This window comes from Pleurodeles waltl, chromosome 6 (genome assembly GCF_031143425.1).
Source record: "Pleurodeles waltl isolate 20211129_DDA chromosome 6, aPleWal1.hap1.20221129, whole genome shotgun sequence".
NCBI lineage: Eukaryota > Metazoa > Chordata > Amphibia > Caudata > Salamandridae > Pleurodeles > Pleurodeles waltl.
The window spans coordinates 1,599,206,684-1,599,219,321 of NC_090445.1; the positions used below are offsets into that span (position 1 = coordinate 1,599,206,684).

The 12,638-nt window shown below is 44.7% G+C and overlaps 1 protein-coding gene across 3 annotated transcripts in view; it reads right to left on the minus strand.

Moving 5' to 3' along the window:
• The window catches only part of ABCA2 (ATP binding cassette subfamily A member 2), a 499,989-nt gene that overhangs the window by 326,670 nt on the left and 160,681 nt on the right, over positions 1–12,638 (minus strand). For all 3 annotated transcript variants that reach the window (XM_069241449.1, XM_069241450.1, XM_069241448.1), the window contains exon 3: positions 545–656. In XM_069241449.1, the coding sequence (XP_069097550.1) occupies positions 545–656 (112 nt within the window). The remainder of the gene's footprint in view (positions 1–544; positions 657–12,638) is intronic.

The following is a 12,638-nucleotide window of genomic DNA, read 5'->3' on the forward strand; positions in this document are numbered from 1 at the left end:
ACAGCAGTGTTAGTCCTGACCGCCACTGAGGGGCTGGCAGTCTAAAGACCGCAGCCTCGTGATGAGGCCCACAGTCTTCTATTCAGTTAGGTACATTTTTGCCTGTGTTGAAGAACCAAATCCAAGGTTTAATTCTAGGGTGATGCTTAGAAAAAACAATTAAACATATTTATGGTAGACAGAATATGTACATTTTGGTTTCTTAGGGTATCAATCAAGTCTAAAACATGACTAAACTATATTTTGATTTTTCATTACACAAACAAATTATTATGCTGGAGGGACACAATACAATGTTGCAATCATGCATTTATATTATTTAATGTGAGTTCAAAAGCTTATGCGGCAGTCAGGAAAGTTCCTGCTTGACCTCAAAAGAAGACAACAAAGGCAGTCACTGGATCATCCCAAATTGATTGGCTATTCACAAAAGCAACAGTCTAAACTCTGCCCCCATCCCCCTATCCCCGCCACACACATTTTCAGAAAACACATTTCAGCCGGTGCACCGGAAACACACATAAGCACATTATATTTTACTCACGTGGAATTGGAATACTGCAGGAAGCCAAACTCATCTCTTTGGCCATCGGGGCACAGCGACTGCATGACCGGCAGGATCCCAGCGGAGGTAAGTGGTGCTGCGGTGTAGAAGGCTGGGGAGATACAGATGGGGCAGCAGTACAGAGCAGAAGGCACAGGAGAGGAAGGGGAAAAGACACACAAGTTCAGAGGAAGGCTGAAGAATAGCCAAGGTTAGAACCCTGCTTTTACACCCCACATCGGATTCTAGTCAGGATCTAAATGTTAGAAGTCAGCTAAACCCAAATATGTTGACTCTGCCATTTCCTGGTTAAGCAATATTCCTCCCCAGTGTATTTCAATTGGGTGTCACTGTCTATACCCTTTTCCACTACAGGGGTCAAAGGTTAGGAATATAGAAGACTTTCATGCAAAGCAAGAAGCCAATCAGAGCGCGGCAGCGGGAAATTTTGCAAACAACATTAAATTGTAAAGGCAGCATCATGAGCCTTCTTCAAACCGGAGGACTGATCTAAAGAGAGGCAGTTAAAAGACGGTATAAGTGTGACTTTTGCAATCAAGATGTCTGCCGCTACACCAAAGATATTGTATTATCAAACAGCACTCCTGAACGCATTGAGAAATTACACAAGGTCTCTTACTTTACTTCCATGGTCTTGTATACCACATTAAGGATTGTGACAAGATCATGTTGGTGGGCATGTATACTACATTTTGATGACTATGAAATCAAGCTGGTGGACTCGTACTCTACATTTTGACGATCTCAAGTACCTTGGAACAATCATGTTCTCAGGGAGAGAGGTAGGCTGCTGATCCAGGCAAAGGGGCTGAGGAGGGACTCTTAAAAGACAGAGAGAGGGCATATGAGATTGAATCTAGAAATAGGGGGTGGAAAACTTCTCAAAGGCACAGAGACAGTGAGAGGTGGATGGAAGAGAACCAGGCAGCAGCTGTTGGAGATTTCAGAAAGGGCGGATAGCATTCACAGGAGGATTGCTCCTAGGGTTGCCTTAGGTGGTAGCATTTTTTTTTTTTCAAAATAGCAAATTTTACGTGCATGATGGACCTTGACTGATATGATAGTTACAATGTCCCAAGAACAGTTGATCTAGAACCAACTCACTTTACTAGTTTTGCAGAGAAAGCTGTTAAAGTATGTAGTCATTTATCATCTCCTCTTTACATAGTCACCTTTGGCTCCTGTGGCATTCATGCACGTTGTCATTTTAGGATGGGAGATGGTAAAAGAGGTGTCACAATTAGGAAAACCTTGATACTCGAAGTGCTGGGGCAACCTTCTATGTAGATGAACCTCATCTTCTGAGGGCCTGACTGCTGGACTAGCCCTGGGGCATGAAGTCTATTCATTTTTTCATCTCCCGCTTTGTTGTGTACTTTTACCCAGGAAGTGAGCTCTGACCTCCAACCTCTCCCCTACATCTCTTGTACCAATGAATAAGTACTCATATTTCTGGATTAGTCTGGTTATCCCAAACCTCATTTGCTTTGTTATGTGGACTCTGTAAGGGAGCAACACAATGTTATGTATGGATTTTAAAAAAGCAACACCCGCTTCACCCTTGACAAGCCCATCACCCAGCATCCAGTACAATAAGGGAGTGCAACCACCCGTTAGATGAATAAAAGGGATTGGGGCATTAAGACAAAATAGAGGGATTAGTAGTATCCAACTGGAAGACTGAGGCATAATTCCACCACAGGATCAGCAAACAGAAGAATGGCTTCACAGCTACTGCCTCCACCCACAACATCTACTATCTTCCCCATACAGTGAAAGATGCAAATCCCTCTGAACACACTCCAGTCCTCGTAGAGCGAGATCTCTGGAAGTTTGACCCTGTCCTATCTGTGCCCATCCTGCTTTGCAGGCGACATGCATATGACAGTGAAGCACTTGAAATGGCACCACGATTGATAGGTTCAGTGGACAAGAATCCTTTGACATGTGCGCCATTGGAAACAAATGTATATATATGTACCTTGTACTCTGATGCTTTGTCTTCGATATTAGCTACTTAAGAATTACTATCTGGCTTTATGCTCTAAGGATATAGTCACCAGTGTCTCCAAATACCTCATTGTTCTCTCTTTTTCATTGAAAGTTTCTAGTTTGAGCATCCATGGTGGAACTATGCCTAGGATCAATGTGTACATTACTGGGCAAAGATAGGCGCCTGGTGAAGATACCATCCCACATACGGAGAAAGAAGTTTCTGACAAGATAAGTATTCAATGCTTCATACCTTTCTGTATAAAAAGACAATGACTAAACGGATAGGGCTAAGCTCACCAACAAAGGGGCCACATACTCTTAAATGAGAGAATGCACTGCCTTTAACCAATAACCTTTTAGACCCTAGACTTCCCTCTCTGTCTCTTTCCGGTGAGGTTGGGGGTGGGGGGGGGTGGGTGAGAATATATATTATATCAAGACACAAAGTCATTTTTTCCACCGATTATATCTCTTCCCCATACAGCCAAACTTTTTCTCACTCTACCCGCAGCCTTGTTATGCTCCTTACCCTCTTTAGGGTCTTCAGGGATACTAATCCCTGACTGTTTTTGGGAACCCATATGACCCAAGTACATGTCTTTGCAGTTGCTGCATTAAACCTCAATTGACATCCCTGACCACATGTCCAATGTACTGCTAGCCCCTTTCAATTATTCATCATATGACTAATGTGTGTATTATTAGAAAAATTCCCACTTTAACCTCCATACCATCTGCAATACTGATTAACAATGGCCTGACATCTAAGTAGGATCAATGGACCAGGAAGAAGCACTATGGCGCACACCTTCCCCGGCAATGGGGCAATAGTTGATGCTCCACAGGAAGATCTGGTGTTCCCTTACTGCTCATCCCTAGGCAGCTTCCTAGAATTATCTTGCTGAACCATTGGACCTGTACCCTAAAAGTCCTCTTGACACCATCTTCAGAATTATATCCATCTTAGATTTTGTAAAACATTGCTGTTCCACACCAAGGCAAAATTAGGTGTCATTACATGCTCAACACGTGTGCATTGAAAACTCTGGCCAGATCAGAATCGCAAGCACCCAAAATGTAGCAATAAATGCTACTAATAGGAACACAAGCACACACTTACTCAGAGAACACAAAATATCTTCACCAGCTGCCCCGGAAGGAAACCCTTATTGTGGTCTAAGGCACGTAGCGAAGATAGCCCAGCAAAGATGGCTGCCCCCTCCCAGAAAACTTTTTGTCAAATGAAAAAATAAAAACCACACCCGAGAACTTACAGACTGGAGCATGCAGTGCAGCATTTCAAGCAGGTAGAGACAGATGAATAATAAAAAGAAAAGAAATTGGCGTATTTTTTCAAGAGGAAAAAGGAAAAAAGAAAACAACAACATTACACATTCACATAATGAGACATTTAATCCATGTAAAAATAAAACAAATGCATACAATGGGATGTTGGCTAGATGTGTGGTAAATACAGAAGAATACAACATAAGACACGCTCGCCTAAATCAAAATGACCAGCATACAATAGCCAAGCATTACAGCAGGCTTTAGGCTAATGAAAGAAAGAAATTCAACCACATAGCAAAAATATGTAGCAAATTCAGACCATTCTTCAATCTTCACATGAAGGTCACAGCTGTAGAGCGAGTTCAGTGGAAGGGCCTAACATTTGTACTTTTATATCAGAATATTTAACTTTTCACCATTCTTTGTACTTTAAGAATCTCCTGCCCGAATAACCAGGCCTTTTGTCTGTCTGCAATCACAGGGTAACCTGGCTTACCTGATATTTACGATGCTTCAGAGTTCAGACTAGGTCTGACAGCTAGGAAGCTTCAGCAACTGGACTGGGACCCTACACCCACAAGGACAGAGGGTAAGAAGCTAGGCAGAATAAACTGTTCCAATAAAAGAGTAATTAGCACCCTGATCTGTATAATTTTGCCACTTTTTCCATCAGTTGGGAAGGACGGCTCTCAAGGAGTGAAAGAATTTAAAATGAATCTCAGTAACTCAGCCACTGTCCCAGAGTGGCCACTAGTGAAGGGCTGGACTCTGCCATGTGGTGTGACCAGGTTCTTCTGCTGCCAGTCACGGGTCAGCAGACCTGCAGAAACAGGATCCCAGGAAGACTCTAAACTCATTGTGAATTCTCTATAGGTTAAGCTGTTTCATATCCAGCTCCTTTCAGTATTAAAGCTGAGGTCGGTTCAGAAACTGGCAACATTGGAAAGGTGCGGCTGGGGTGCTTGACGACTTCAGATAGCGACCCCATGGAATCTTCCACTGAGACCCCGAGAATTACGAACAGCACCTGATCCATGGACAGTTAAATGTTTCCAAGGGGAGCTGACCAAGCTGACTCCTTCTATACAAAGAACTATCTTAAATATAGGATTGAATAACTAATTTCGAAGGGCATTTCTTTTCCAGGACATATTTTCTAAAATGTGGCACTGCAACAGGTCTGAAGTGAGAGCTCATGAAATAATCTAATACCTAAAATGTTGCTGCAGACCCAAAAGCAATATAATGCTCCCAAAAAGATACATCTACATGTCCATCAGAAAATTTGTTCCAGAAGAACTACGAGATCCACAGCACCAAAAGTGTTTGAGTTACTGGAAAGAGTGCACGTTTGATGTGCGAGTTCTTTGCTAGTTTTGATAGAACCTAGAGGGCAGACAAAAATGTCAGTGCCCCTGCAGCGGCTAGAGCTTCGGGTGATGGCCCTATTGACGACTGTGAATATCTTGTGTTTCGAAGGCAGGCGTATCATTAGGGAAATCATACAGGTCAGAATTGCAACCACAAATGCCCCATAAATGATTGCACTATATTTAATGAAAACACTAATATAGCAGATTGCACTCCGCAGCTGCTGTTGAATCCTGAACCGCAAGTGAACCTGCTCTAGCTAAGCTCGGATGAATCACCAATCACCAGTGCACATACTCTGCCTAACCGCTAAGGAAGCCCCAGTCACTTGTCAACCTGCTAAAACCTAAACTCCAATTAAACAACAGCTACAAGTGAGCCTGCTCTGTCCAACCTCTGAGTCCTAAGGCAGAAGCGAGCCTACTCTATCTAACTCCTAACCAATCTCCAGTCACAAAGTACTCGCTCAACCTAATCTATACTGAATTCACAGTCACAAGTGAACCTGCTGTACTTCCCCTCTAATGATTCCCCAGCCATAAGGAAATCTGTTTGGTCCATCTACCCAGCCTCTAGTGAATCCTGAGTTACGAGTAAGCCTACTTTACCTAGCATATAACATGATCTCAGGTCACGCTTAAGTATGCTTTAGCTAATCTCCAATGAATCCACAGCCATATTTGTACCTGGTCTAGCAAATATGTCTAAGGAACTTACCAGCCAAAAGTGACCCCGCTCTAAACTCAAGTGAATCCCTTGGCCAAAGGTGAACCGGCTTTAAAGAATCTAATCCCCAACCTATGTGAACCTGCTCTAAATAACTTCTATTAGTTCCAGTCCAATAGCCAGTCAGAAGTGAACCTGTTCTAACTAACCTCTAATGAATCCTTAATCAATAGTGAACCTGCTCTACCCACTCTAATGATTCTCCCGTCACAAGGTCATCTGCTCTACCGAACCTCTAATGAATGCTGAATTACAAGCAAGTCTTCTCTACCTAGCCCCAAACAAATCCGCAGCAATCACTGAATATGACCTAGCAAGCCTCTAATGAATCCCAGACCAAATGCAAAGCTGCTCTTCCCAACCTCTAACCAAGCCAACCTTGGTCACAAGTGAACCTACTCTGCCTAACCTCTAATAAATCTCCCACCTTAAAGTGAACCTGCTGGAGAGAATCTCTAATTAATCCCATGCCAGAGGTGTACCTGCTCTATTAACCTCTAATGTATCCCCCACCCTAAAGCGAACCTGCTCTAACTAATCTCCAATGAATCTCCCAGCCACAAGTGAATCTACTGTAGAGAAACTCTAATGAATCCCAGCCAGTGATGTACCTGCTCTACCTAACTTCTAATGAACCACCAGTCAAAAGTGATCCTGCTCTAGCTGGGGATTCAATCAAGATTCCCTAGAAGTGAAGCTACTCTACCCAACCCTCATCCCAACCTTCAAGCAAGCCGACTCTACCTGACGTCTAATAGAAGTCAGAGGTGAACCCACTTTACATAACCTCTAACGAATCCCAGCCACACATGACCCTTTTCAACCAAACCTCTAATTAATCCTGAGTCACAAGTGTAACTGCTTTACCTAGCTTCTAATGAATCCCGCTATAAGTGAACCTGCTGTGCCTCACTTAAAAGAATCCACGCTCACTTTATGAGTCTTCTCTGTTTAACTTTTAATGAATCTCCATCAGGCAAACTTGTTCTATAACTGTTATCTTTTGTCACAAGTGAACCTGCTCTACACGACCTCCAGTGACTGCTCATTCAGAGCTAAACCTGCTCTACCAACCCTCTAATGAATCCTCAACCATATGTAAACCTCCTCTACCAACCCTTCAATTCATTTCTGGTCACAAGTGAACCTAATTTGCCAACCCTCCAATGAATACCCAGTCAAACGTTGCTGGAAATGGCCATTTCTGCAAGGTTATCTCCAAAGGTTTTGCCTTTCTCCGATTTTTCTGACCCTCTTTTTGTTGGCTTTAGGACTCTGGGCACTTTATCACTGCTAATCAGTGCTAAGGTGTATGTGCTCTCTCCCCTACAACTTGGTATAATTGGTTTACACCTGTTTGGCTTATTTAATTTACCTTTAAGTCCCTTGTAAAGTTGTATACCATATACCCAGGGCCTGTAAATTAAATGCTACTAGTCGGCCTGCAGCGCAGATTGCGCCACTCACAGAAGTAGCCTTTCAAACTTGTCTCAGGCCTGCCACCGCAGGGCCTGCATGCGCAGTTTACTGCCACAATGACTGGCAAGTGAAAGCACTTGCCAAGGTCTAAACTCCCTTTTTGTTACACCTATGTCACCCCTAAGATAGGTCCTAGCTAGCCCTATGGGCAGGGTGCTGTGTTTGTAAAAGGTAGGGCATATGTCTTTATGTACTACGTGGCCTAGTAGTGACAAACAGTCTATTTAGTTTCTCACTACTGTGAATGCTGCTCCTCTCAAAGGCCTGCAATGGAAATGCCGTGACATCTGTCTAAGTGGTATCTTCTGATCTCTGGGGAACGGTGTGGGCATGTGCAGTATGTTTGGAATGGTAGTTTGAAATCCTGCTTACTGGTGTATGTGGATTTTACATTACTATTTTAGAAATGCCACTTTAGAAAGTGGGCATTTCTCTGTGCTTATAACTGTAGTGCTTTAGCAGCCTGACTCCAATCCACGCCTGGGGCAGAGTGACAGTTCCATTTGGTGCATATTTTACAGACAGCCATCACACAGGAGGGGCTGGGTGTGACAGAAGAGGCATCTGCATACCTATAGGCCTCCTGGGCTGGGAAGAGGGAGGGTCGTTCACACTTTACATGTGAATAAGCTGAGTCATACCCTAACCCAATAGACTGATTACCGCCTACCTATGTCTGGAGCCAGGGCTGGGTTGAAAGAGTGCTGTGCTTGACTTGAAAGGACTCCTTTCAAGTGACTTCCCCTCCCCCACCAAACAAAGGAATTTGTGAGTATAAGTAGAAGGGGCTTGCCCCCAAATCTTCAGATCACTTTGAAACTGGGACTGAACCTCTGCTAGAGGGACTGCTGAACTACACATATGACTCACCTGGACTGCTCTTTTTTTGTTGCCCTGCTGGCTGGTGTCTGCTGGGTGGCCCAAAGGACTCATCTGGATTGCTTTTCTGTATGTTGCCCTGCTGCCAGCTGTCCTCCAGACTTTGACTGCACTAGGCCCTGTGGGACCGCCAGGAGGAACTGCCACATAGCCATCTGCTACATTGTTCTCACCTCACTGCTACTACTGCCTGTCTGGTGTGTTCACGTCCAGTGCTCTCCAGGGGCTGGGTGGACTTCCCCCACCTACTGCTCATTTGGGATACCAGCAAAAGGAAGGATTCCTTCTTTTTCCCCTTCACTACTTTGATCATTGTGGGAAACGGAAGTGTTTTTCCTGTCCGCCCCGCCCCGTTCAGCACTGGCAGAGCGCTGACCTCGACTGAACCAACCAAGTGGAGGGCGCTTCCAGAATTTTGGCATATAGCGCCTGGGGAGCATTCAACTTCGCCTGCCAGGCGCCCCACGAGTCCTTGAGCGCCTTGTGTACTGGATGCATAGCCTCTCCAGGGTCACCCGCACCTCAGCTACTGCAGATCGGGCCCAAGAGCTCCCTTCCAGGCTGGCGCCCAGGTCCGGACCAACCCTGGGGTGCATGGGTCGCAAAGTTGCCTCATCGCTTGTCGGCTGCGTCGCGGTGTCTCCCTGAAACCAGGCAACGACCGTTCTGCAGGAACTCCCGTAATAGGGCCCGATTGAGTTAGAGAGGCCAGCATCACCTTATAATCATCAGCCAGCTTGGAGGGACTGAGCACAGTGTTGAGTCTGTACATTGCAAGGGTCCTGGAGGGGAGGCCTGATTTCATCAGACACACGCAGGGAGGTAGAGGGCACCAAGAGAGCAGTACCAGGTGAAGCCTCCCCATGCGCTGTGCAGTGGGAGGGGACCCTCCCTCGTATGCAGACACTCCGCGTGGAGTTGCCGAATCAGATGGTGGAGAAAGCTGCACCATGCATTTGCGGTCAGCGGCCTCTGATTACTTCCTAGGTGGAGGGGACCCAGCGAGGTCACCCCCACGGACCCTGCTGTTCCTCACCTCATTCTTTCCAGGGAGTGCGCTCCCCCTCCTTCCGGTGGCACACCTTTGGGGGGTAAGGGGGCATTCATGGATCGGCTCACAGGATGGGAAGGGAACCTTCGGCAGAGGTCCAGTCCCTGCCAAGCCCCTTCTTTACCATATTTACCATAAGAGGAGCACAGGAGCTCCTACTCTTCCATGGGGCTGGTGTCTGTGCTTGTGGGAGATTCCTCATACCGTTTAATTTAAAAAAACAGCGCAGGAGCGCTGGGTCTCCGGGTGAGACAATCAATGCCCAGATGTATATGGTGGTACTTTGGGGGGGTGATGTTGTCAGGTCTGGCATCCCCCTATGTCTTATGCCCCCAGTACTAATGTTGTGGTTTATGCCCTGATGTGTAATCTTATCTGCCTAGTTGGACCAACAAATATATTTCAGGATTTGCATTGTAGGCATAAGGAGGGTATGATTATGACAACTACCATATGGAAGTGATCTCTTCATTTACCCCATGATGATGAGTTGACAATGGCTTGCTTGGGAAAGTATTACTGATTCATGCATTTATGCTGGGGTAGTTTATGTGATATCTCTCCCCACCCCAAGTATTGCATTTCGTGACCTGATGTTACATATAAGTTGTTTTTACTCTCTGAGGGAAATGAGTACATTTTTAGGACCTGCCTTGTATGCATGGGGAGAGTGGGTGTTTATGACATATGCACAGTACTGGGATGTTACTTAGTATGCACATTTATGATGATGATGATCTGACAACTGCTTGCTTAGCAGAGTATTACTGAGTTATACTGTATTGCACATGAAGCATAGACCCAAAAAAGACATTTTTATATAACCTGCTGTAGAGTCTCCTTTGTGGTGTTTTTGTTGCATCACTGGTGTGTGTGTTGTACAAATGCTTTACACATGACCTGTAAGGATAAGCCTGACTGCTCTGTGCCAAGTTTATGGGGGATGAGCACAGGTTATCTTTGGTGTGTAATTTACTCGCCCTGACTAGAGTGGTGGGTTCTCCCTGGCTGCACACCCTAGCCAAAAAAATAAAAATAAATTCTAACAAAAGTGAACGTATTTTACCAACCCTCTCATGAAACCCAAATCAAAAGTGATCCTTGTCCTGCTCTACCAACCCTCCAATGAATCTTCAATCACAAGTGAACCTGCTCTACCAACCCTCTAATGAATGTCCGGTCTAAAATAAGCCTGGTCTTCCAATCCTCCAATGAATCCCATCACATATGAACCTGTTCTACCAAAGCTCACTGAATTCCTGGTCACAAGTGAACCTCTTCTACAAACCCTTCAGTAAATTCATAGACACAAGTGAACCGGTTCTACCCATGTTCAATGAATCCCCGGCCACAAGTGAACATGTTTTACCAGCCCTCTAGTGAATCCCAAGCCACAAGTGAATCTACTCAACTTCTAATGAGTTCTGAGCACAAAATGAGTGTTAACTACTACCAGGCTTGAAGACCCGAGTCTTCTAGTCAATGGGTATATTTCACACCATATAATTGGAAAAAGTTTGAAGGTTTGTGCCGTATAAGGAATCAAAAACAGGCTTTTGAAGATTGCTGAATCTGAAAATTAGTTACACTTACATAATTTGGTAAAAAATAAAATAAATATTTCACAGAGTGGCAGTCACCTTAACAGAGAAGAAAATACTTATGCTTTCGTCTCAGCCAATTGCTGTTTTTAACCCAATATGGCAATCTGTCAGATTTCTTCTTCCAAATAGTGAAAATTCGATGCTGGGACTGTGGCAAGAATGACATGAGGTGTATTCTAAATGGCGCCAAGTGCTTCGAAAATAGCCAAGGCCGAGACTCCTTTAATGAGCTAAAATCAGCTGGTACAATGGAGTTTTTAAAATGTCACTCGAACACTGTATGAGCCGGGAAAAATAGTCAGAGAATTTTAAACTGTGAAAGAGGAGCACAACAAGTTATTACAAATGATTTTAAATGTTTTGCTTTAAGAGTTTGGTTTTGTAAATGTTTATCACTGATTACAGAATGAAGAAATATTGCCTGCAAAATCCGGAGAGTCTCTGCAGGGGTATGAGATTTTAAGGGAATGCCTGGATATGGAATGTCCTTAAAAAGCTCACTGTGATGGAATGAAATCTCCTATTACACAATGTGATGGAATGACACAGACAGGAGCAATGCAGGCTGCAGTGGAGGTTCACTGAAGGTGACCCAATGCAGGGAATTTGATGAACCAGAATCCACAATACCCCGATCTCATGAAACGGAAGGGAAACAGTTTAACATGTGTATGTACACCCTGAAACTGACACGATCAGCTCACGTCGAGGGAACCTGCTTCATGAGAACATAATTCAACACCACACGCTGGGATGGAATACAATCTACTCAAGTGACACCGAACAGAATGGGGTTGGAGGCAGGGAGAGAAGAAGTCTCACTGTGGATATTCATTTTTTTGCAGTTTTACGTAACCTAAATTCGTCCCAAAGGCACTGGGGCGCTTTACAAGAGCACCAGTAATATTACACTAGGGCAGGTTACGTTTTTTTTTTTTAAAGACACACGGAGATTATGTGGTTTGCCCAGAAGCACAGGATGGTGAGCCGACGCCGAGACTCGAACCTGGGTTGCCAGTTCCAAAGTTGGCCGCTCTGGCTGTAACACCACACCTACTTTTCTGTTATATTCACATAGAGAACCCAATACTAACAGACATCAACACCTGGAGTCTTTTCCAATGAGGTGCCATTCATGTGCATAGCAGACGTGGAGCTCAAGTGGTCTATGACACACTTTAGAGATCCTTTTACACAGGTCACTACCCATACACAATGTTAATTGTATATCATGTCCTTTTTGCCCTATTCCTCTACCTTGAACCCCTCTCCTCATACTATGGGTGTGAATGGGTGAGACAAGGGCCATCCCTCCTACAACATACACAATCACGCCACAAAGATTACCTGGTATCATCAGACACCTTGCTTCACCTCCCTTCTTAAGCTCACCTACCTCACAATACCATTAGGGGATACAAGTTCTTCAATAACGGAGATGGAGGAATTCCTGGTAGAAAACTGCCCGGAACAGCGTCTATAATTGAAGCTGGGGCCAGAAGACCTGCTTTGGCCAAGCTGCCGCTTTCTGTGCATCATGCCCTGCAATTGTGACATCACAGCAGTGCACACAATATCTATGGCTGCATCTGCCAGAGGAAGAAATAGTGAGGCCACGTACAAGGCCCTGCATTGAACAGTTCAACCACCCCACCCTGGCCTCATTCCAAACACTTTA